Source organism: Ctenocephalides felis, unplaced genomic scaffold (genome assembly GCF_003426905.1).
Source record: "Ctenocephalides felis isolate EL2017-DRISC unplaced genomic scaffold, ASM342690v1 CF-g0.4_SCAFFOLD_00845, whole genome shotgun sequence".
Taxonomy (NCBI): domain Eukaryota; kingdom Metazoa; phylum Arthropoda; class Insecta; order Siphonaptera; family Pulicidae; genus Ctenocephalides; species Ctenocephalides felis.
Window position 1 is genome coordinate 93334688 of NW_020536999.1, and position 26942 is coordinate 93361629.

The following is a 26942-nucleotide window of genomic DNA, read 5'->3' on the forward strand; positions in this document are numbered from 1 at the left end:
TTTTTTCATCACAAATGGGCCATGAAATAGATATCGAGAATGCTTTTGTAGAAAGACATCATAGACTTATACCACATTTAGTTTTAACAGAAGATACAGTTCCTAATTACATAATATTTTCCATGAAATAGTTAGTGAAAGAACTTATGAAGACCACTAGTTTATGTAATATATATGAAATAAAATTCTTCATTTTCTTACGTAATATTTTTTTCAGAAAATTACGTAATATTTATGTAATTCTTTCGTAATATCTAATTACGTAATGTAATCATATTTCTTACATAAAAATTACGTAATATTACGTAACTGGTTTAGTGGGAATAGATATCGAGAATGCTTTTGTAGAAAAGACATCATAGACTTATACCACATTTAGTTTTAACAGAAGATACAGTTCCTAATTACATAATATTTTCCATGAAATAGTTAGTGAAAGAACTTATGAAGACTTTGTAAAGGATACTTCGATGATTTTTATTTCGAGTTTAATTTAAAATTAGCATTTCTCTTACTTATCATTATCATATTGTATATTTTTTGCATTTGCCATGAAAATGTTGATCAATATGTCATATGTAATTACATTATTTTATAAAAATTGTGAATTATTTTTATTACTTTATGGATGTGCTAATGTTAAAATTGTGTATATATGCCGAAAAAATAAACATGCCATATAAATGTGCTTTTCTTTCATTTTTCAGATAGTGTATATAATATATATATATATAATATATATATATATATACGTTGTGTGTGTGTGTGTATATGTATGCGTGTGTGTACATACATATATATTATATATGTATGTACATACGTGTGTATACTCATTTCTATGTTCATGATGTGTTGTTCATATATACACATATGTGTGTATGTGTGTGTTCATATATACAGATATGCTGTGTGTATTTATGTATGTGTGTAAAAAAAAAAGGCCCCTCCACGTCATTTTTTTTTAAAATTACGTAATTATTATGAAATATTTTCGTAATCCCATGTTACGTAATGCACATTACTTAAAATAGGCGAAATTATGACACATATCTTACATTAATCTTACGTAAAAATGACAAAGTATGTAACTTTTTTGCGTAAAAATTACATAAATATTACGTATTTTGACTTATAGTGAACGTATATATATCTTTTTGTATCACGCTTCTATATCATAAATATAGAGTTTGTTTACCTGCTTGTGAACATACTTTGTGCAATTATAAAATGTGTGTCTTTATAAAAAAACATTATGGACATGCCTGGATTGATTTATGTAGATTATCGTAGCACTATATTGTTCTTCTTGGCAATATATATATAAGCAAAAATCAAGTTTATACCTAGAATAAAATTTCCTGAAACACCCTTACCACAAATCTATTTCTGATCATTTCTCTTGATTTAATCATGAAATCTTATTAGACTTGTGCAAATTATCTTCATATAGTAGATGATGTACTTGTGGGTGCAAATATCCTTTTCACAATGAGTTGTTTTTTGTACTTTTGTGAATGTTATCAACACATAACCAAATTGTATTGTTGTCAGTAAGCAAAATATGCATAATATCTTCATATAAACCTAAATAAGCATAATTTGATTATATATAAATATAGTTGCTGTTATAATTAACAAAATGGAGTGTTATTATACAGTAGCATATTGTTGCTATGCAGATGGGAAAATGCTTGAATACTTAAATATTAAGAAGTTTTCAAATGCATTATATAAACTAACATACCTATCATATTCAGGAAGCAGATTTTAATATTGTTTACAAACGATAAGCACAAATAAACCTTTAATTTAAATATACTTGCGGCATGCTCGTGCCATTTGCAAAAAGTACGTTGGCACTGGTTTGACACATGACCGAAAGAAATACATAATTTTTTGTAAATATAATAGTATTATAAATAGACTTTAAAAGCAATTTGTACATAAATTATAATTAAACTATAACGCGTATTGTTAATTTATTTCTATATATTGTTTTGCAAAAATTAAAAAAGCTCGTTGTCAAGTATGTTGCAACTAACTTCGTGTTTGTCAATGACAACTTCATGTTCATAGATAAATAAGCAACTTCATGTTGATGTCATCTTTTCAAACCAGAAAAATGACCAGAAATTTGTGTTTAATTTTATAAATAATACGTTAAAATTGTTCAATATAATATATCAAAGTGATTTTCTACAATAATAATGTTTACAAACTTCTGTGAATATTAGGAACCCCGCACACAAGACTTGTGTAATACTTGTGATACTCGTGGTGCCTGAGTTGTGTGCAATTTATTGTCAAAAATGTGTAATTTTATTTATTAATTAGCTAAATACGTATTTTGATACTAGCTAAATAATCTGTCTGCTTTGTTTTTATCAGTTTATGGTAGTTATGGTTATAGTAGTTTTTTGTCATTGTGTGGTTTAAAAATTTGTCAGTCAGCAAATTTTTTGTCAGTTTGTGTCAGTTGTAACTTTACGAAATTGTAAACGAAAAAATGGTTAATTAATGGGCTATATTGTGTTTTTACGTGTTTATTTACAAATTTATCGTATTGAACAACATTTTTAGTCAGTGTCAGTGTGTGGTTTTAAAAATTTAGTTTAAATTATGAGTCTGTGCAATCCCAAGCCTTGGTTGTTGTAATATTCAGTTATTGAACAAAAAGTGCCCAATTAGTGTGTGCAAGTGTATTTTAACTATTTTTTCGCATATTTATCGTATTGCACATAGTATTTTACCCCTATAAATCGTTTTAAACGATAATTTCCAACCGGGGTTGTGATATTATGGTTCGGGTTTTTTCGGCGGATGTCGGGTTGACATCCGCCATTTTGTTTCCTTATAAGGAGTCGTTAATCAGTTCCGAGCTCATTAGCGATTCAGACGCCGAACAGTAAACATCTCCTTAGTGCAGTGCAACAAAGTGAATAGTTAAATAATTATTTTAAAGTGTTTTAGAGTCAGTGTGCTTCTAAAAAAGGTAAGAACTTGTTTTTTATACATTATTGCGTGTAATTTAATAATTGCGTTATAATTAACACGATAATAGTCACCGTTTTGATGCCTGATATGTACAAAAGTTTGACAGGTATTAAATATGGTCTATATGTGTTTTATTATTGATATGCGATAAATATACTTGTGTTTATTCAGTATTATTCAATTTTTTTACATTTTTTATTATTATTTATGTATTTTTTCTGCAATTTTAAAAACGTATTTTGTTGACGTTTTGAAAATCCAAGATGGCGGCCATAGTAAACAAATGTTTATTTCGAAATTTAAACAAATTAAACGTTGTTTCAACGTGTTAACAATGCAAAATCAATAGAATTCCACGTACTAAATGTATTTTATCAAAACTTGACATAATTATAAAGTTTTTGCGCAAAAAACTTGCGTTAAAATTTGCGATTTTGCAAAATTTCAAGATGGCGTCCAAACTGTCAACCGGCGTTACCAACAGCCAACTAGTATGTTATGATCAAACTTTTAAGCATTAAAATAACACTTCGAATTATTATTTTGCCATAATTCAATGGCGTTTATAAAGTTTTACAGAATTTTTTAACGCATTTCATTTTTTTATTTATATTTTTCTTGCAAAAATAACAACAAATGATTTCCTTGTTTTGTTGCAATTCAAAATGGCGGCCATCTTGTTTAAAACTGTAATTGTATGAATTTGAATTTAAAATTTGGCCAAAATTCATACTACTTTTTATTAAATGCGATAAACAAGAACGATATTATAACTTGGACGTTCATTGTTTAAAACTTTAATAAATTATTAATTATAATAAACAGCATCGATTTTTTAAATTGGACGTTAGCTGTTTAAAATGTATTAATATATTTTCAAATTTAAGAAAATATTTCATTTGTGACAATAAACAGAAACGATATTATATAATAGACGTTTCATGTTTTAAGTCTTAGTAGTTTTTATTAATTGCAATGAACAAGAACGACATTATAAATTGGACGTTTACTGTTTAAAGCTTTAATAAAAATATGTACTTCTATTTAAATAAATACTTTATTTAATCATAATAAACAGCATTGATTTTTTAAATTGGACGTTTGCTGTTTTTAAAATGTATTACAATATTTTCAATTTTTAAATAATATGAACAGTAACGATGTTATAGATGGACGTTTTCTGTTCTAACAAACTATATTAAATAAACTAACAAACGATATTATAAATTGGACGTTTGTTGTTTTAAAAATAATATATTAATTATGTACTTATATTTTTACCCACACACACATGTATATATATATATATATATATATATATATATATGTGTGTGTGTGTATATATATTTAAAATATGTATGTATATATGTGTATATACGAGGTCTGTTCAAAAAGTACCCGGAATTTTCGTTTTTTCAAAAAAATATTTATTTATTCGTCTACATTAATGTGGTCCCCTTCAAAGTAGTCCCCCCCAGATATAATACACTTATGCCAGCGTTTTTTCCAATTTTCAAAGCACCCTTGATATTCACTTTTTGATATGTCCTTGAGCACTCTCAGCGATTTTCTTCAATCGAGGAAAACCGCCGTCCTTTCATGGGTCTCTTCAACTTTGGGAATAGGAAAAAGTCACACGGAGCCATATCTGGTGAATTTTTGCACTTCGCAACACTTTATTTCATTTTTTACGCAAAATTTAATACAAATTCTTTGACTTTTCAATTCTTCCATTGTAAAAATCGCCGAGCTCAGAAAAACACGTCGAACCTTAGCGACTACCACAGACAAAGTAAACAGTGAATATAGCTGAAAATTTCATCATACTTTAGGGGCATGTATACCAACACAATAAAAAAAAAAATTTGACAATCAGACACTCCAGACCCGCGAAATTTAATTATTAGTAATTCCGGGTACTTTTTGAACACACCTCGTATTTAGAATATTTTTTTATAAAAATATTAATTTATATTTATTTTCAGAAGTCATGGACTATCAGGTATTAAAAATAATAAATGGGCCTAGAATGCAACTAAAAGGTATTTTTAAGACATGTACAGAGCAACAGTGACTTTTTTTATATTGTATAGTGTTCAGTTATATTGTATAGTGTTTATTTATATTGTGTAGTGTTCTATTATATTGTAAAGAATTCAAATATTTGGTGTGATTTCCAGAGTTTATATTGTGTAGTATTCAGTTATATTGTGCTTAGTTCAGTTATATTGTGTATTTGTATTATGTTGTACATATAATGTTCTGTTATATTGTGTAGTGTTCAATTATATTGTAAAGAATTCAAATATTTTGTGTGATATGCAGAGTTTATATTGTGTAGTATTCAGTTATATTGTGCAGAGTTCAGTTATATTGTGTATTTGTATTATGTTGTATATATAATGTTTTGTTATATTGTGTAGTGTTCAATTATATTATAAAGAATTCAAATATTTTGTGTGATATCCTGAGTTTATATTGTGTAGTATTCAGTTATATTGTGTATTTGTATTATGTTGTATATATAATGTTCTGTTATATTGTGTAGTGTTCAATTATATTGTAAAGAATTCAAATATTTTGTGTGATATCTAGAGTTTATATTGTGTAGTATTCAGTTATATTGTGTATTTATATTATGTTGTATAGTGTTTTGTTATATTGTGTAGTGTTTTTTTATATTGGCTAGTGTTCAATTATACCATGCATTCATTTATATTATGTAGTGTTCAATTATGTTGTGTAATATTCATTTATATTGTGCAGAGTTCAGTTATATTGTGTAGTATAGTATAGTGTAGTGTTCAATTATGTTGTATAGTGTTCATTTATATTGTGTAGTGTTGAATTATATTGTAAAGAATTCAATTATTTTGTGTAGTGTTCAATCAAGTTGTGTAATGTTTAGTTATGTTGTTTAGTGTTCAGTTATACCGTGTACTGTTTAATTATGTTGTGTAGTGTTCAGCTATATTGTGTAGTGTTCAATTATATTGTGTAGTATTCATTTATATTATGTATTATTTAGTTATGTTGTATAATGTACGATTGTTTTATGTAGTGTTCAATTATATGGTATTGTGTTCAAATATGTTGTGTGGCATTCTTTTCTATTATGTAGTGTTCAATTATGCTGTGTAGTGTTCATTTATATTGTATAGTGGTCAGTTGTATTGTGTATTATTTAGTTATATTGTATATATTGTGTGGTATTCTGTAGTATTTAGTTATATTGTATATGTTGTGTGGTTTTATGTTCTATTATGTAATAGAACATACATATGATATAGAACATAATAGTGTTCAATTATAATGTGTAGTGTTCATTTATATTGTGTAGAGTTCAGTTATATTGTGCAGTGTTCAGTTATACTGTATAGTGTTCAAGTATATTGTATAGTGTTTTTTATATTGGCTAGTGTTCAATTATACCATGTAGTATTCATTTATATTGTGTAGTGTTCAATTATATTGTATAGTGTTATTTATTGTGTAGTGTTCAATTATATTGTGTAGTGTTCAATTGTATTGTGTAGTTTTTAGTTATGTTGTATAATGTACAATTGTTTTGTGTAGTATTCAATTGAATTCTGTAATGTTCAATAATATTGTATAGTATTCAGTTATTTTATGTGTTGTTCAGTTTATATTGTATAGTGTTCTAATGTATAGAGTAGTGTTCATTAGTGTTGACTAGTGTTCACAATTGTCTTCGTTAGAGTTCAATTATATGGTATTGTGTTCAATTATGTTGTATGGTGTTCTGTTATATTGTGTAGTGTTCGACTATAATGTGTAGTGTTCAATTATAATGTGTAGTGTTCGTTTATATTGTATAGTGTTCATTTATATTATGTAGTACTCAATTTATTGTAAGTGTTTGACTATATTGTGTAGTATTCAGTTATTTTGTATATTGTACAATTGTTTTGTGTAGTATTCAATTATATTATGTAGTTTATATTGTTCAGTTATATTGTGCAGTGTTTTCAGCTATGTTATATAGTGATAGTATAGTATAGTGTTCAATTATGTTGTATAGTGTTCAATTATAATGTATAGTATACATTATTATCATTATTATCATTATTATTATTATTATTATTATTATTATTATTATTATTATTATATATTATATATATATATATATATATTATAGGCTCTGGTAATTTTTATTAATTGCAATGAACAAAAACGACATTATAAATTGGACGTTTACTGTTTAAAGCTTTAATAAAAATATGTACTTCTACTTTAATAAATACTTTATTTATTCATAATAAACAGCATCGATTTTCTAAATTGGACGTTAGCTGTTTTTAAAATTCCATATAATATTTTATTAATATAATAAAGAAACAGAAACGATGTTAAAGATAGACGTTTTCTGTTCTGAAAGTTAAATATAATGAATTGAAATGAACAGTAACGATATTATATATTGGACATTTACTGTTTTAAAAACATTATAATATATATTAAATATGTACTTATATTGTAGGTTGTGTAGTGTTCAATTATATTATGTAGTCTTCAATTATATCGTGTAGTGTTTATTTGTATTGTATAGTGTTCAATAATTTTGTGCGATGTTCAGTTTATATTGTGTAGTGTAGTGTTGAGTTTTGTTTTACAGTGTTCGATTGTCTTGTCTAGTGTTCAATTATATGGTATTGTGTTCAATTATATTGCCTGTATTTTGTTATATGTGTAGTGTTCATTAATATTCTGCAGTGTTTAGAGATGCTGTTTGTTATGAATGTAGTATAGTATAGTGTAATGATCAATTATATCGTGTAGTGTTTGTGTATATTGTGTAGTTTTTAGTTGTATTGTGTATTATTCAGTTATATTGTATAGTGTACAATTCAATTATATTGTGCCGAGTTTAATTATATTGTATAGTATTCAATTATAATGTGTAGTGTTCATTTATATTATGTAGTGTTCGGTTAAGCTGCGTAATTATATTGTATAGTGTTTATTTATATTAAGTGGTGTTCAATTACATCGTGTATTTGTATTGTGTAGTTTTTAATTATGTTATTTAGTGTTTGTATATTATTCATTTATAATGTAAAGTGTTCAGTTATATAATGCAGTGTTGAGTTATGTTGTGTAGTATAGTTGAGTGTTCAATTATATTGTATAGTGTTCATTTATTTTTTGTGTTCAGTTTATATTGTGTAGTGTTTGAGTTCATTTAAATTGTGAAGTGTTCAGTTAGATTGTGTAGTATTCAAATATATTGTGTAGTATTCGATTATAATGTGTAGTGTTTAATTATAATATGTAGTGTTCATTTAAATTGTGTAGTGTTTATTTGTTCATTTATGTTGTATAGTATTCGAAATTTCATATAGGTAATTAATTTTGTTTTTTCAGTAACCTTTTCTTAAAACTTTCTAAAACTTTTTAATTTTTTAACATTTTTAATATTTTGTTAAATAATCCACTTATTTATTTTTATCATTTTCATTTTGATTATATAGTCCTATTTCTGTGCATTATTTTTTCCACATTTTAATTCATATTATATAAAAAATCCATCATTCTTCTTTTCTTAAACATATTGTTTGCCTAAATCTTATCAAGATCATGTTTCTTGACAGATGTTCTGAAGATGCAACGTACCTAGTTCCAAAACGTCGACAGTAAATAAACAAAGACAACAACTCCAAGTTACCTCTAAGTCATCCCAAATGCGCCAAGTCGTCCCAAATGCATCTGAGTCGTCACAAACGCATCTAAGTCGTTTCAAATGGTTCTAAGTCGTCCCAAATGCATCTAAGTTGACTCTAAGTCAACTCAAACAGCTATACAATGTCTCTAAATGATGGCTCTACAATGTCATCTCGAATGGTTCTTAGTCATCCTAAATGTTATGTCATCTTCAAATGCCCCTAAGTCAATACATGGGCTGCAAAATACTTCAAATATATATAAATTAAAAATAATTGTAAACATAAAGTGATATATTTCAGTATTAACTACATGTATGATTAATTAAATTATTATAATTTATTTATAATATATAAATATATAACATATACTTATATAAATATATATATATTATATATGTATATTTTATTTATACACTTATATATACAGTAAAAGTAGGTAAATATATTAAAACTTTTTTATCTATCAATATTTCAAACAAAATTCACATGTGGAATGTAAAACTGTGCATATATATTTCATTTATATATATACACAAGTATGTAAAATTTTTTCAAAATATAATTTATCATCATTTTCCTAACTTGCTCGATTATTATTGATTGAACCATCTTCTACAGATATTTTGATATATACATATAATATTAAACTAAATTATGGATTATACAAAATATGTTATTGTTTATATTTAATTATGAATAACATACAGTCAAGAAGTGCCAGAATAGTTCTCGAACTTCAGGAGTCTCATCCTTACTTATCGATCTGCTAGGCTATCAGTAACCAGACGATGAAGATGATTGCAACCCATAAGAAAATTTTGGAAAGAAATTGCTCCTCTTCGAATTGTGGTGTTCCTCTTGGCGCTGGAAAAAGATATATATATTAATTTCAACTCTAAGTTGTATATTTATATTCAACAATGAGTTTTAAGTTGTCCCAAAAACCCCTATGTAGTCCCAAAACCCTTGAGTCGTCCCAAGTGCGCCTAAGTCGTCCCAAATGCATCTAAGTCGTCTCAAATGACTAAGTCGTCTCAAATGTCTCTAAGTCGTCTTAAATGACAGTCATCTCAAATGTGCCCAAGTCGTTTCAAATGCTTCTAAGTCCTCACAAAAGCATCTATGTTGTCTCTAATTGATGTAAGTCATCTGAAATGGCTCTAAGTCGTCCTATATGTTCATAGGTCATCTTCAAATGCCCCTAAGTCATCACAAATGCCTCCAAGTTATCTCAAATGCGCCCAAGTCGTTTCAAATGCTTCTAAGTGCCCCTAAATGCACCTACGTTGTCTCTAGTTGATGTAAGTCATCTCAAATGGGTCTAAGTCGTCCTGAATGTTCATAGTCATCTTCAAATGGCCCTAAGTCATCACAAATACCTCCAAGCCATCTCAAATGCGCCCAAGTCGATTCAAATGCTTCTAAGTCCTCCCAAATGCATCTACGTTGTCTCTAATTGATGTCTCAAATGGCTCTTAGTCGTCCTAAATGTTCATAGGTCATATTCAAATGCATCTACGTTGTCTCTAATTGATGTATGTCATCTCAAATGGCTCTAATTCGTCCTAAATGTTATAAGTCTTCTTCAAATGCCTCTAAGTCATCTTGAAATGCAACTAAATAAACCCCTTATCCTAGACAATATTAAAATACGATGTGTTCATATCATGCCCCTTATTCTCAGTAATTTAAAAGTTAAATCTAATAAAGTTTTACTTCAAAAATTTCAGATTGTGTTTTTGTGGCATATGGGGTATCGTTTAGAAGGTCTTTTCGAATAGAATACGAATACTAAAACAAAATTTTGAATTTCTGTCTTTTTTGAATAATCTCTAATAATTACTTCTAACACTGTAATAGCAACTCAGTATACTTATAATTCACTCATAAATAATGATATATATTGTTTTCTTATTGGCTAAGCCAGTTATTTCCACATACAAGAAAGTTTACGCAACTCGTGTTCCAAAAATGTATTTTATTTAAGTCTGGACGTAAACTGTGATCAGTAGCTCCCAACAAAACACCACAGAACGTGTATATTATAACTTTGTATTCATTTTAACTCGCGCCGCAGAGTACTGCCTTTAATTTACTTAATGCCGGAATTTTTCAGTTTATATATATATATATATAATATTAGTTGGAGGGGTATTCTTAAATACCCATTTTTTGGAGTCTCGTATCCTTTACAAGGCAGAGACCAATAATCATATCAATACATATTGGCTTAGGGCATAAATAAACATAAATTATAGGTCTAGGACTTGTATTTGCCAGATCATGAAAAAATAAGACTGCTAAATATCGAATAGTGAAGTTTGAACTTATACTGGGAAGTTTACGCAACTTGTCTTAAAGAATATACCCCTTATACTCAGTAATTTAAAATTTAAGTCTAATGAAGTTTTACTTCAAAAATTTCAGATTGTGTTTTTGTGTCATATGGGGTATCGTTTAGAAGGTCTTTTCGAATAGAATACGAATACTAAAACAAAATTTTGAATTTCGGTCTTTTTTAAATAATCTCTAATAATTACTTCTAACACTAATAGCAACTCAGTATACTTATAATTCACTCATAAATAATTAATATATATTATTTTCATATTAGTTAAGCCTGTTATTTCCACATACTGGAAAATTTACGCAACTCGTGTTCCAAAAATGTATTTTATTTAAGTTTGGATATAAACTGTGATCAGTAGCTCCCAACGAAACACAACAGAACGTGCCTATTATAACTTTGTATTCATTTTAACTCGCGCCGCAGAGTACTGCCTTTAATTTACTTAATGCCGGAATTTTTCAGTTTATTATATATATATATATATATATATATATATATAATATTAGTTGGAGGGGTATTCTTAAATACCCATTTTTTGGAGTCTCGTATCCTTTACAAGGCAGAGACCAATAATCATATCAATACATATTGGCTTAGGGCATAAATAAACATAAATTATAGGTCTAGGACTTGTATTTGCCAGATCATGAAAAAATAAGACTGCTAAATACTAAATAGTGAAGTTTGATTTGTACTGGAACGTTTACGCAACTTGCCATAAAGTATATACCCCTTAAAAGTTAAATCTAATGAAGTTTTCCTTCAAAAAATTTCAGATTGTGTTTTTGTGGCATATGGGGTATAGAACAGAATACGAATACTGAAACAAAATTTTGAATTTTGGTCTTTTTTTGAATAATCTCTAATAGTTACTTCTAACACTATAAAAGCAACTCAGTATACTTATAATTCACTCATAAATAATTATATATATTATTTTAATATTAGTTAAGCCTGTTATTTCCACATACTGGAAAATTTACGCAACTCGTGTTCCAAAAATGTATTTTATTTAAGTTTGGATATAAACTGTGATCAGTAGCTCCCAACGAAACACAACAGAACGTGCCTATTATAACTTTGTATTCATTTTAACTCGCGCCGCAGAGTACTGCCTTTAATTTACTTAATGCCGGAATTTTTCAGTTTATTATATATATATATAATATTAGTTGAAGGAAGGGTAATCTTCAAAACCCATTTTTTGGAGTCTCGTATCCGTTACAAGGTAGAGACCAATAATTATATCAATGCATATTGTCTTAGGGCATAAATAAACATAAATTATATGTCTAGGACTTGTATTTGCCAGATCATGAAAAAATAATAATGACTGCTAAATATCAAATAGTAAAGTTTGAACTTATACTGGGAAGTTTACGCAACTTGTCTTAAAGAATATACCCCTTATACTCAGCAATTTAAAATTTAAGTCTAATGAAGTTTTACTTCAAAAATTTCAGATTGTATTTTTGTGGCATATGGGGTATCGTTTAAAAGATCTTTTCGAATAGAATACGAATACTGACACAAAATTTTTAATTTCGGTCTTTTTTTATAATTTCTAATAGTTACTTCTAACACTATAATAGCAACTCAGTATACTTATAATTCACTCATAAATAATTATATATATTGTTTTCATATTGCTTAAGTCTGTTTTTTCCACATACTGGAAAGTTTACGCAACTCGTGTTTTAAAAATGCATTTTATTCAAGTCTGGACATAAACTGTAATCAGTAGCTCCCAACGAAACACCACAGAACGTGCATGCTCCCAAGTAATCCTAAATGCCCTCAAGTCGTCCCAAATGCCTCTAAGTCATCTTCAAATGCAATTAAGTTTACCTAAATGCCCTCAAGTCGTCCGAAATGCCTCTAAGTCATCTTAAATGCAACTAAGTTTACCTAAATGCCTTCAAGTCGTCTCAGATACTTCTAAGTCATCTCAAATGATTCTAAGTCATCTTAAAAGCCTTCAAGATATCTCAAATGCCTTTAAGTCATCTCAAATGCCTTTAAAACATCTCAAATGCCTTTAAGACATCTCAAAAGGCTTTAAGAGATCTCAAATGGCTTTAAGTTATCTTAAATGCCTTTAAGACATCTCAAATGGCTTTAAAGCATCTCAAATGACTCTAAGTCATCCCAAATGACTCTAAGTCATCTCAAATGGCTTTATGTCATCTCAAATGACTAAGTTGTTTAAAAAATATATGTAAGCCATCTCTAATGCCTCAAAGCCATCTCAAATGCGTCCAAGTCTTTTCAAATGTTTCTAAGTCCACCCAAATGCATCTACGTTGTCCCTAATTGATGTAAGTCATTTCAAATGGTTCTAAGTCGTCCTAAATGTTATAAGTCATCTGCAAATGCCCCTTAATCATCTTAAAATGCAACTTTACCTAAATGCCTTCAAGTCAAATGAATCTAAGAACATCTCAAATGCCTTTAAGACATCTCAAATGGCTTTAAGTCATCTCAAATGACTTTAAGTCATCTGAAATCCCCTTAAGACATCTCAATTGCCTTTATGTCTTAAGTCTAAGTTGCCTCAAAAATAGATGTAAGTCGTCCCTAATGCCTCAAATCAATCTCAAATGCCTCTAAGACATCTCAAATGCCACCAACTTGTTCCAAACGCCCTCAAGTCAACCCAAATGCCCCTACTATATCCCAAATATCCCAAACGGCGCCAAGATCTCTCAAATGCCCCTTAGGCCCCCCAGTTTGCCAAAATATATATTGTTATTTAATAATAATAATACTTTAAAAGTCTCCTAACCTGCACTAGGTCTTGGTTCTCCAAAATTGAATGTAGATGTGAAAAATCCAAAAGGAAAAGCACCAATACCAAAAGACATGTGAAATCCTCCATCACCAAAACCAAAACCAGGAAAATTAGACCCTGCTTCTGGTTCCGTTCTTTGACCTGCAGGCCTTGGAGGAACCTGATAAGTAGGAAAAAAATTAATCAATTGCACTTAAAGTGAATTAGACTATTGATGGTAAAATGTATTGATTACCTTATTGCGTGGATCTTCCTGTTTTGTGCTTCCTCTTCCGTATAAAGGAATTACTTTGTCTTTACTGATTGCGGCTTTGCATACAGGACAGACTTGTCTGTTGGGCCGAGTTTGCAACCATGTATGAATGCAGGGCCAGCTAAAAAAATATATAATTGTATCATCATTTAAAAATAAAAAGATAAAGTGGATAGACAAAGTAACAAATGAAGAAGTCCTGAGAAGAGTGGGGAAAAAAGGACAATTCTGAGAAGGAAAGGCACTCTTTTGCAAAAAGAGTGCCTCCTACACGACGTCGTCGAGGGTAAAATAGAAGGAACAAAAGGAATGGGAAGAAGAAGAATGCAGACGATTGACGACTTACGCGAGAAGAAAAAATATAGGGAACTGAAAGCCGAAGCACATGATCAAGAAGCATGGAAACAAAAGTTTGGAAAGGAAAATACATGAAATAAAAAAAAAATAAAAAATTGGCATAGAGAATAGTGGTAATGGGATGAAGGGCAAAAAAATCATTTATTGTGGTGGCTCTCACACCATGGACCTGCCTTCGGGCAGACTACCGTTTATTATTATTATTGTCATCATTTTAACTTTTCAGAAAAAATGCTCCAAATTTATTTGGTATCGAAATTATCTAATAACATAATTAGCTGCAGCAAAAGAAAAATTATATTATTTGATAAATTAATTAATATTTTATAGAAAAAAAACCTGTGAATTTGTCTTTAATATTATCTAAAGCTAAATTTGTTGAAAAAATGCATTTACCATTTGTTGTAGAATTTCAACAATTTAGAGGAAATTGTCGATAATTTATCGAAGTAAAAAGGTTTTTGCAAAAAATAATTAGTGTTTGTAGCTATTTTAAGAGCTACAGCTAAATTAGTGCAAAAAGTATCCCTAAATATAAACCGATTTCATACCCTTATGACTAATTTTAACAACTTTCTTGGTGTTTCACAAGTACAGTAAATATTTCTATTTTTAAGAATACAACTAGCTACTGCATTAATATACCTTTTTATATTTTGGGCTATAGCTTTCAGACTAATTTTAATAATCAATTATGGTATTTAATAAGTAGATAAATATTTTTGTTGTTTTAAAAACTGTTACAGTTAAACTATATATAAATTTTGAACTATGATCTTCACACAATGAATTATAAGCGCTTTTTTTTAACTTCCCAAAGGAGAAGTTTATGGTTTCATCAAAAAATCCGATTCGCTAATTTTGTGTTTTCTCAACGTTTCAAGTCATTCTGAATCAAATGAAACCAAATTTGAAAAAAGTATGTGTGTTTTTACAGTTTTTTTGCCGTAAATCGACATTTTCTCAAAAACGGCTGGACCGATTTCAAAAATTTAAAAGCCATTCGATGTATCTCGATGAGGACTAAGCGTTTATCAGTTTTGTGCAACGATCGGTCGAGCCGTTTCTTTGTAAATAGCAGAAAAGTGAAAAAAATTTCGTACACGTTTTAGATCGCAATTCTGAATCGATTTTGAAAATATCGAAAGATATTGATTGGGAATCGTGCTGATTATTTTTTGGTAAAAATCGGCCGCGCCGTTTTCTTGTAATAAAGTTTTGTAAATTTTTTTTCGACGATTTTTCTTATTTTTTTTTGCGGTAGATACCATAGTCTTATAGATCATACTAAAATTTTACGGCCATACGACAACTCGTTTAACTTTAAAAATTCGTCAAAATTAGATCTTTGATCGACGTTTTCTCGAAAACGCCTGAACCGATTTCAGAAATTTAAGAGCCATTTGATGTATCTCAATGAGGACTATCGTTTGTCAGTTTTATGCGACGATCTGCCGAGCCGTTTCTTTGTAATTTGAAGAAAGTTTTTGTTCATATTTAAGCTCATACTACCAAATCGAGTTTAAAAAATCAAAAACTGTTCGAAAGATATTATTTGGAAATGATACTGATTGGTTTTAGGTGAAAATCTACCGAGCCGTTTTCTTGTAATTAACTGTTGAAAAAAAAAAATTAAGCCGATTTTTATGGAACTTTTTTTTAGTGATATATATCATGGTGTTATAGAACTTACTGAAATATTACGGCCTTACGACAAGTAGTTTAATTTTAAAAATTCATTAGTATAAGTTTGAGAAAATGAGTAGTTTTTTTTACACTTGTTAAAATTAAAATTAGATGGTTTACTTGGTATAACAATAGAGTACTTGGTCTTAATGAACATACTGAACCATTGAAGTCCTATGGAAACTTCAATTATAACTCCGAGTCAAAGTGTTTGTTTGTTTTCAATTATGTGTGTAATAAATCTGCTTGGAATACTCATAATCACTCATAAATTAATTTATTCTTTATTGATTAAGTCTATTATTTATACATATCGGGAAGTTTATGTAACTTGCCTCAAAGCAAAATACCAATACCAACTAGTTTTTTCATATTTAAAAAAAAAGCCACAGAAGGCTACAAAATTGTCATACATCAGCAAAGACAATCAAAATAGCTAAGAACCTACAGTCTAAAATGAAATATATATGCATTAAATGATAAAGGATCTTAACAATTAATCGCTTAATAACAAAAAGGAAAGAATAGCATTCTAGAGCCTCTCCCCTTGAAGTGTTGCCTAATGGCAGTTTTAATTATAATCCATAGATTATATTTATTGATACACTACTAGGTGTATTATAATTCTATTTTTTCCTCTTACCTCTTGCCTCTTGTCCCTAAGGAAACTGCCAGTAAGCAACACTTCATGGGGAGAGGCTCTAGAAGCTATACCCTTCTTTTTTTATTATTATTTATATAGTTATATATATATACATATACATATACATACATATATGTATATATATATATATATATATATATGTATATTTATATATAATATGTACATTACATGATAATGGATCTTAACAATTAATGGATTAATAACAAAAAGGAAAGAATAACATTCTAGAGCCTCTCCCCTTGAAGTGTTGCCTAATAACAGTTTTAATTAGAATCTATAGGTTATATATATTCATAGACTACTAGGTGTATTACAATCCTATTTATGCCTCTGCTTACCTCTTGCCTCTTGTCCCTATGGAAACTGCCTTTAAGCAACACTTCATGAGGGGAGGCTCAAGAAAGCATTCTAGAGCCTCTCCCCTTGAAGTGTTGCTTAATGGCAGTTTTAATTATAATCTATAGAATATATGTATTGATACACTTCTGGGTTATTACAATCCTATTTTTTCCTCTGCTTACCTCTTGCTCTTAAAATTGCCATTAAGCAACACGTCATGGGGGGAGGCACTAGAAGCTATACTCTTCTTTTATTATTATTATTATTATTATTATTATATATATATATATATATATATAATAATGGATCTTAACAATTAAGGGATTAATAACAAAAAGGAAAGAATAGCATTCTAGAGCCTCCCCCTTAAAGTGTTGCCTAATGGCAGTTTTAATTATAATCTATAAGTTATATATATATATATATATATATATATATATATTCATAGACTTGCCTCTAGTCCCTATGGAAACTGCCATTAAGCAACACTTCATGGGGGGAGGCTCTAGAAAGCTATACTCTTCTTTTTTTATTATTATTTATATAGTTATATATATATATATATATATATATAAATATATAAATTAATCGTATATTGAAATTAAACAGCCCAATTTGTAAAAAAATAACTCAATCTATATTTCACTCACCAGAATAGATGTCCACACAAGCTGACGACAGCATCTTTAGCAGTATCCAAACAAATATTACACTCGAACATCTGATCATCCTTTTTATCCTTATCACCATCGGCAGCATCACCATCTAATTTCTCATTCGGTTTTTTAACATCATCTTTTTCCTTATTTTCATTTTTAAGTTCATCTTTTTCTTCAACATTTGAAGTCGGCATGTTAGCCGTGCTGGTACTGGGTACTGCTGTGGTTGCCATTACCTAATTAAAAAAATATTTAGAACTAAAGATTTTAAAAAGATTATTTTGGTCGGGAAACAAAAGATGGACTTTGTGTCATAGTAAGATAAGTGTTACTACTTTGTATCTTTTTAATTGAATGAATCAAAGCAAATTCATTCAAGAAGTCTTGATAAACAAATTACAAAGTAAAATTTGCAAAAACTAACCTTCACTGTCTTTGAAATTTTATTCAATGTTACAATTGCTTAACATCTTCAATTGTATTTAAATTCATTTAATATTCATGAGACGCATTACAATAGTTAGGACGTCATTACTTAAAAGATAAAAAATGTATAGTAACACCTTTGTAAATTAATATTTATGTTTAAAACAGAAATCAGCCATGAAATTTTTTTTTTGACAGATCAAGTGAGCTTAAACCAAACTTATTTTTGTTAAATTTTAAAAGTGATGAACAAACAAAAATCTTACCAAATCATCTGCATACGTAAAAATACATTTATATATTACAAATACCTAATAATTTTGAGATTATTTTTATCATGAATAAAAATAAATACTACGCCATATGTCAAACACCCAAAAACATCAAAACTCACCTAAATTTATTTCCTACGTCTTCTAATACTAATAAATTAATAAAATATTGATTCGTTATTATTTTTTTACACAAAATCACTCCACTTTTATTATTTTCGACAATTATTGCATCACTTTCCACTTTGTTCTAATTATTTTATTTGACAGCTCAAACTTCAAGGACGATGTCAGTAGGTGTCAAAATGGCGGACTGAATTCTTGTTGACAGTTGAAAATTTGGCGGTTAAATTTAAAAGTGATAATTTAAATTTGTAATTTTATAAATTATAATAATATACATAATTTATATTGTAAAAAGATGTGTATTTATATTAATGAAAAGAGAGAGCGTAAGGTTCACACGCGATTGAAGTAAAACTTATTTGCTATTGTACAAGATGGCATTTAAGTAAAAATAAATACATCAACAATTTTGAATAATGTTTAACCATTATGCACATTTATATAATGATAAATAATAAATTATATATTTATAATAGCATTAAAAATAAGTATAATATATAAAAACAATAATGCAATTAAAGTCATACTTCAAATATGAGATGATCGGTTTGTCATTGTAATTCATTACTTCATTAGAGAAATGAAGTAATTGCTGATTAATAAATTCTATAATATTCGTGCACACAGTGGATTATGTTAAACAACGCCTAAACAAATATTGTTTTTGCAACTTCACTCATCATGCAACTGTGTTTGAAGAACTTCATGTAATTAAAATTAACATACATTCATTGACTGTTTGCATTTTTTTACTTTCTTGCTGGCGATATAATCTCATTCTTTGAACAGCTGTAATATCTATCTTGCCTAAAAAGTATTTTTGATTTTAATAACTTCAAAGGTTTATAGAAACTACGAATAATATAGAAATAATTTCTAAGCAATAAACTTACGTTTAACACACGACCTAAATGATTAATTTGTTTTATTATTTTCAAGGAACATTATAAAATATTCTTCTGATTCAGGCATTTTTCATTAAATCATTAGTACTACGATGTAACTTTAAATTGTTTATTTATCGCATACAACGACAAATCTCTATTCACATACATGACGACTAATCATAATCGACCGGTATAGAAATGATGTCATCGAGAGCGAATGACAAATCATTGGCACTCGATTCAGCCGTAACGCACTTCCGTTGCATTTGTACGAATTTACACCTTAGTCGCGCCTAAAGAAGTTTTACTTTATAAACAATTCATTAATTATTTATAAATTTCATATTTATGAATACATATTAAACATATGTATAAATTTACAATAAAATATATTTCTACAAATATAAATATTACACAATAACAATTTTTTTGTCATCAATAAATCTAAAATAAATTTTCATTTTCATGTGTGAATAAATAAATGTATATATTCATTAAAACTAAACATTAAACTAAAGTTTTAATAATAATTTATAAACAATTATTATTATTATTTTTAATAATAATATTATTTCCCATTTTTTTATTTTTTATTGTTTCAAACAAATTAATCATCACTAATTACTAAATTTTATTATTTCTAGTTTATAAACTAAGCATAATACGTTTTATATTAATAAAATGTTTATAATAAAAAAAACTTTAAAACTATTTCATTTTTTTCTTTCATAAATTTAATTTGTACAAATTTTAGCAAAAAAATATACACGTGATGCGATATGATTTTTTTTAAATATAAATAAACAAAAATAAAAACAAAATGATGATTAATTAATTAAAAATTATTTGGTAATACTGTCGATGTAAATGTGATTTTATGAGCAGTAAAATTTTTTTTATACACTTAAAATATTTTAAAATTATTCTAAGATTCAATCCATCATATATATGTAGTAAAACCCGTTAAGACGATTTTCTAAGAACTAAAATAGCATCTTAAATGCAAGAAATCGTAATAAGCATAATCGTCTTAACGGTGTTCTACAGTATATATATAATTGTCAATTTATAATCCAACTTCTGGATCAAACTTTTTGCAATTTAATATAAAATTGTTAAGTATATAATAATTTTGTTTAATTAATTAAAAATAAAGAATATTTCACAGAAACTACAAATGATTGGTTGTAATAAAAATATTAATTATTTAATGTATAATGAAAATATTATTATTTGTTTAAATTTGTAGTAAATCTTTTTTCTATCTCTCTGTTTGTAAATTTTGAAAGATTTTGATAGTTCTTTTTTCAATCAATATTTTAACAGAAAGAAACTATTATTTATATTATGAAATTTTATTTTAAGATGAAAAAATAAGAGAGAGAGAGATAATATAAGCATAAAAGAGAGTAAAAAGTAAAATAATAAGCGAGAGAAAATAATAAAACAAGAGAGAGAGGGAAAGAGAAAGCAAAAGAAAATTAAATAGGAAGAGAGAGAGAGAGTAAAAGAAAATGAAATAGAAAGAGTAAAAAAAAAAGAGAGAGTAAAAAAATAAAAAATATTTCACAGAAACTACAGATGATTGGTTGTAATAAAAATATTAATTATTTAATGTATAATAATTATATTATTATTTAGCTTTAGCTAATAATTATATTATTATTTATTATATTAGCTTTTGATAGTTCTTTTTTCAATCAATGTTTTAACAGAAAGAAACTATTATTATTTATATTATAAAATTTAATAAGATAAAAATAAGAGAGAGAAAGAGAGAGAGATAATAAGCATAAAAGAGAGTAAAAAGAAAAATAATGAAATTCAAAAAATACTACACTGAAAATAGTGAGAAAAAATAATAAAACAAGAAAGAGAGGGAAAGAGAGAGTAAAAGAAAATGAAATAGGAAGAGTAAAAAAAAAAGAAGAGAGAGAGAGAGAGTCAAAAAAGAGATAGCAAAAGAAAAAGATTAAGAGTAAAAAAAAAGTAAAAAAAATAAACAGAAAAAGTATGAAAAACCAGATAAGAGAGGAGAGAAAATAATAAAACAAGAGAGAGAGGGAAAGTGAGAGCAAAAGAAAATGAAATAGATAGAGTAAAAGAAGAGAGAAAGTAAAAAAAGAGCTTTACTATCTCTTTAAAAAATAAAGAGTAAAAAAGAAGTAATAAAAAATAAACAGAAAGAGTATAAAAAAACAGAAAAGAGAGAGTAAAAGATAAGGAGAAGCAGAAGAAGGAAAGAAAAACAAGAGAAAGAAAGAGCAAACAGACAATTATTAAGAACAAAGATAGAAAAGGAAAGAAGAGGAAATAAAATAGATTGAGAAAGAAGGTGTGGGTGAGAAAGAGAAAGCGAAAGAAAGAGAAAAAGAAAGAGATAAAGAGAGAGAAAGCTATATAGAGAAAAAAGCGTGAATATATCATTTATCGTCATATTTTCTTTTTTACTTTTATCTTTATTTTTTTTCAGAAATTAACATCATAATATAACTTCAAGATTAAAGTTAATAATATTAATGGCTTCAATTAATTGAAGTAAATAAAATCGTAGTTGAAGAAAGTTGAAAGAGAGAGAAAAAAGAGTAAGCCATATAATTTCCTTCCTTTTTCAAAAAAATTATTTTAAATATTCATATAAAATCAAAATAAAATAAGATAATCGTCGACGTCCATAAATAAAATCCTTCCTTAACCTACCTAAATACAAAACAAATCACACTTACTCCCGTTAATTCGGCCACCAACCTCAAATCTCGTCCGACGACGTATTATCGACCGCCAAATTCTCAACCGCCGGCTGCAACAACATCGGCGGTGCCACCACTATCGGCGTCTTTTCATCATTCAGCGTCAAAACCGTTAAAGTCTGATCACTCGTGATCTTCTGTGCATCAATGTGTAACTTATGAACACCGTTGTCCAACCCTGAACCGCCACTCTGGTTTCCCGGGACCCTGTTATCGTTCAAATTCAACCCTGAACCTTGCAGGATGGAACCGCCGATTGCGTTCTTGGCATCGGTCTGCAGCGATGTCGATTTTTCGTCAAAGGTATCGATTTTGGCTGGGAGCGGTTTTGGGGTTTCTACAGGGTTCATTTTGTGGGCGTTGACGTTTTGGCCGCCAATTATAGTGCCGTCTTCAGCAATTATGGAGTCTACTATGTCAGGGCCGCCGATTGATAAAGGCGAGTTGGCATTGTTGACGATGGCCATGCCCACACATTGGGTTGAACCGTAGACTCGAGCCTGTTGGCCCTCGATGGCGGTCATTGTTTCTGGCCAGCGGTCATCGCAAAGAACCGGATTATCTGATAAAAAAAGAATATAAATGAAATAGTAGAAGAGTTCTACTACAAAGATAACAATTTAATCTACAGATATATAAAAATAAGTCGGGTTTTCCTTCCTGACAAAATAACTCCAGAACGCACGAACCGATTTCGAATTTTGCATTCGTTGGAAAGGTCTCGGGCTCCGCAAGGTTTATAATTAAAAGAATTAGTGGTGCATGGCATCGTGCCTTAATGCAAATTGCTGGAACTTTACGCGCCGTAATTAAGAATTCGAGTAATGACATTAGTGAGAATTATCAGAATTATGCTTGGTTAAGTCAATGAGCAATTCTGGTCGCAAAGAATAATGATGTACACGCACTGAATTTCACCATTCAATCAAACATTGCTGGCGATTTGTTGACATACCAATGATTCCGACTGGTCTTCCGTTTGACTTCAAACGATTGCAATTTCCAGTTCGCCTTGCGTTCGCAATAATAAGTCGCAAGGCCAATCGCTTAGTGTTTGCGGGATAAATTTCAAATAGATTATTCAGAAAATCATTGTTTTTTACATGGGCAGTTATAGGTTGCCTGTTCACGAGTTGGAAAACCATCCGCTTTGTTTGTGTTAACGTCAGACCAAAAAACAAAAAATGTGGTTTACCAAAGAGCACTTCAATGAAACGGATAATTTGCGGATTTACTTCCATTTACTTGGAGAAGTTCAACTAAAAACACTTAATTTTTGTAATCGAAATGAATTCATTACTGTTGTGTAATAAAATCATTTTTTTCCTTTTCAAATATAAAACAAATAAAAAAATTCTTCATCTTTCTCACGAAACCATCTGGTGGCGAAACGGAGTTCGTCAGGTTTGCTAGTTATCTATATAAATATATATCTTACCTTGGAGATAAATTTTCAAGGGTGCTCCATGTATCGAGCACCTCGTATGTCTCACAAGCTCAGGAGACAAAATCTCAATCTCGTTGTGAGATAAATCTGCCCAGCACAGCGAAGGCAAACCATGGAAATCTTGATGCAAAGCTCTGATACGATTATGAGATGCAAACAACTCGTCCAAAGCAGGCAAAAAGGTCTATCAACATAAATAAATTAATATCACACACACCAGACTGGAGAGGTGGTTATTTTACCTTTGCTGTTTCTTCAAGGGCAGTAAGTCTGTTATGACTGACGTCCAGGACTCTGAGGACATCCAGGCCTATAAGATCACCTGGTGAAATCCTTTCGATTAGATTATGAGCCACACTTAGTCTTACTAATCCCTGGACGCCCATCAGAGCACCGTCTAAAGATGTTAGACGGTTGTGGTCCAGGCGGAGTTCTACAATTCTGGTTTCTGATTCGACTAAATTCTAGCAAATAAAATAAAATAAAGTTAATTAATAAAAAGAAAATTTAAAAAAAAATCATGTTTGCTTGCCATGTTGTCCAAACCTAATACAGTGCTTTCTCAAACATGTTTACTTGGACTGGGATGCACATGGTAAGCGTTTCTTCAATATTTTTTGGCACAAGTATTTTTCAAAATTATATAAAGATAATTAAAATATCCTCTATTACCTCCATTCGTCCAGTGATCCTTTCAACTCGATTATGAGACAAATCGACGACTCTTAATCGTCTCAACCCTCTCAATTCCTGGACAGAGAAATCCTTGAGCAAATTGTGAGTTAAATTTAAAGTCCTCAATAATTTCAAAGGTAAAAGACTTCCATTTAAGGACGTCAACTCGTTGTAGCCCAATTGGAGGTCCTCCAGATTTTCGGTTTCGAAGAAATCGTCATCAAATAACTAGAAAAAAATATTAGTAGTAACAACTTACTAGCAAGATGTATCCAAAATCTGTTTAGTGTCTTTGCAATTTGCTTTTTATCTACTTATCTATTTATCTAATTATCTACTCACCTCTCTAATATTATTATGACTGAATTGTAATCTCTTCAATTTTCTGCACCTCTGCAAAGCTCCATTGAAACCGGTGATTAAATTGTGCTGAAAGAACAACGACTCCAAATGTTGAGAACCTTTGAAACTCTGGGGTAAATGTGTCAATCTGTTATTTGCTGCATGGACCAAAATTAATTTGTTACCATTCTGCAAAAAATAGTAAAAAATAGATAATGGAATGAAAAACAAAATTAATTGCATGAAATTATTAGCTAATAATAACAGTGTAACCAGTGGTGTTGTCGAGCCGGAACGCACCGGAACGTCGTTCCGGCAAATCATTTTTGGGCCGGAACGCGTTCCGACAGAAAAAAATTAAAAAAAAATCGCTACATACAGAAAATAATTTAATAAGTGAATTGTATAAATTTTAATTCAACTAATTTTTATTAAATGTTCCTATTATTGTAATAAACATACATATATGTGCACAAAATGACTTTTGTAATAATTTTTGTTTCTTTCCCTTTCGAACGAAACCGGAGCAAACATGAAAACCGATTTTTGAACCGGTTTATGAACCGGTTTTTAAATTCTAGCGTTCCGGCAAAAAATATTAGCACAACACCACTGAGTGTAACGTAACTGTTACGTAATTAACAAAAACGAAGTATCTACGTTGAGGTCTATTAAAGGTTACAACTATACGTAACATTTACGCTTTATTAACGTAACCACCAAATACGTAACGGCGTTTCCTCCGTGCTACGTTATTTTAACTTAATTAATCGTTTGTGGTTTGCTGGGAGATGATGGGTTGATGCATTTTAAAAGACGCTTTTTAGGAGAACTGTTTTAGATATAGTTTTGAGACTATAGCTGGCTTTAGATAATATGCTATAGTATTTTACAATTTTTTTTCAAATTTTTTGTACTTTGATAAATATTTTTTTATATTATAAGCAAATTGCACTACACAAAAGACAATCTTAAAATATTTCAAAACAATTTCTTATTAAAAATCGTTTTTTAAAAAACCATAATAGATATAGTTTAGAAACAAAAACTGAGTTTAGATAATATACTTAAAAACTTTCATACTATATCAAATAATTTTTACCAAATTTTTACTTTAATATTAGTATTTTTATAATAAATTAAGTTCAAAAATTAATTTGGAAGTCATTTTTATGTTTATAATATATGGTATATTTTTCATACTACTTAAAATCAATTAAACTAAATTTTAATCTAATATTTCTTATTTCTTATCATTTTTATATTTTTTTAAATATTTAGTTTACAAAATTTATCATTTTTATGATTCATAAAAATGTAATCAAAAGTTGAATTTGATTCAACGATTTTTATAGCCGGCGCCAAATTTTGTTTTTAAATAATAACTTTACGTAATCGAAAAGTTTAATTGATTTTTTGATAAACTATTAACATAATCATATATACATATATATATATATATATATATATTTACACACACACATATATGTATATATATACTAGCTGACCCGGCATACGTTGTTTGCCCCGTACCTTCATATATTACTATCTATTCTTCGATAAATTCTGGAAAATTATAATTGGGAAAATGTTATGTCCATTTGATCGATACCAAGTTTAGGTTCTGAATAACATAAATAAAAAATAATATAACCTAGAAAATGTTTTATAAATACCAATGAGTATATAATTATACAAATGAGATCTTTCAGAGCACCGTGTTTGAGAAAAATATGATTTGCAAAAAAAGAGTGCTTAACGCCAAAAAGTGTATTTTCATATTAACATTTCAAAAAAGTTAATATTTTGAGTTTCTAGTTTACACTTGCGATCCGTATACTATCGTTTTTGTATATAAATAAAACTACTTACTACAATTTAATTATAATTAAATGATATTCACGCAAAACATCATATTAAACGTAGTTGAACTTCATCTGTCAAAACATTATTTAAATTACGCTTCTACATAAAATTACAAATTAAAAATGTAAAGTTTCTACGCGATTTTGTAATAATCTCACCTTTCCGACAATCTACTGATTAGCACGAATTTTTCAAGACTAAGACTGACCAAATCGGTTTAGCCGTTTTCGAGTTTTAGCGGATCATTTTATCAAGCTCCATTTTTATATATAAAAGATATACATACATATATTGGTCATCACTGCTCTAAAGAATTTTTTATAACTCACCGATGGCATTTCGTCGTCGAGTGTCGTCAGCTGGTTGGCGTTGAT

General features: G+C 28.7%; 3 protein-coding genes across 4 annotated transcripts in view; 1 reads left to right on the forward strand and 2 right to left on the reverse strand.

Annotated features, from left to right (window-relative positions):
• Nucleotides 1–26942, forward strand: part of LOC113364070 (ras-specific guanine nucleotide-releasing factor RalGPS1-like) — a 120851-nt gene that overhangs the window by 11074 nt on the left and 82835 nt on the right. The gene's annotated exons all lie outside the window — the stretch shown is intronic.
• LOC113364072 (E3 ubiquitin-protein ligase RNF185-like) lies at nucleotides 9268–18738 on the reverse strand. The gene is made up of 5 exons (XM_026606534.1): nucleotides 18598–18738; nucleotides 17769–18013; nucleotides 14055–14193; nucleotides 13814–13979; nucleotides 9268–9542 (listed from the first exon to the last, which is right to left on the reverse strand). The coding sequence occupies exons 2-5, from the start codon at nucleotides 18008–18010 to the stop codon at nucleotides 9445–9447; spliced, it is 645 nt and encodes a 214-aa protein (XP_026462319.1). The 5' UTR covers nucleotides 18011–18013; nucleotides 18598–18738; the 3' UTR covers nucleotides 9268–9444.
• LOC113363066 (insulin-like growth factor-binding protein complex acid labile subunit) lies at nucleotides 22238–26942 on the reverse strand (the record flags this gene model as incomplete). Its single annotated transcript, XM_026605553.1, has 6 exons — nucleotides 22238–22800; nucleotides 23677–23869; nucleotides 23928–24149; nucleotides 24358–24588; nucleotides 24703–24891; nucleotides 26898–26942. Coding segments are annotated over 6 exons (1443 nt in total), but the record flags the coding sequence as incomplete, so codon positions are not given.

Coding starts and splice junctions, on each gene's coding strand:
- LOC113364072 (XM_026606534.1), bottom strand. CDS start 18,010: ATGGCAACCACAGCAGTACCCAGTACCAGCACGGCTAACATGCCGACT. Junction 13,980..14,054: donor AGGAAGATCCACGCAATAAG/GTAATCAATACA, acceptor CCTACTTATCAG/GTTCCTCCAAGGCCTGCAGG. Junction 9,543..13,813: donor AGAACCAAGACCTAGTGCAG/GTTAGGAGACTT, acceptor ATCTTTTTCCAG/CGCCAAGAGGAACACCACAA.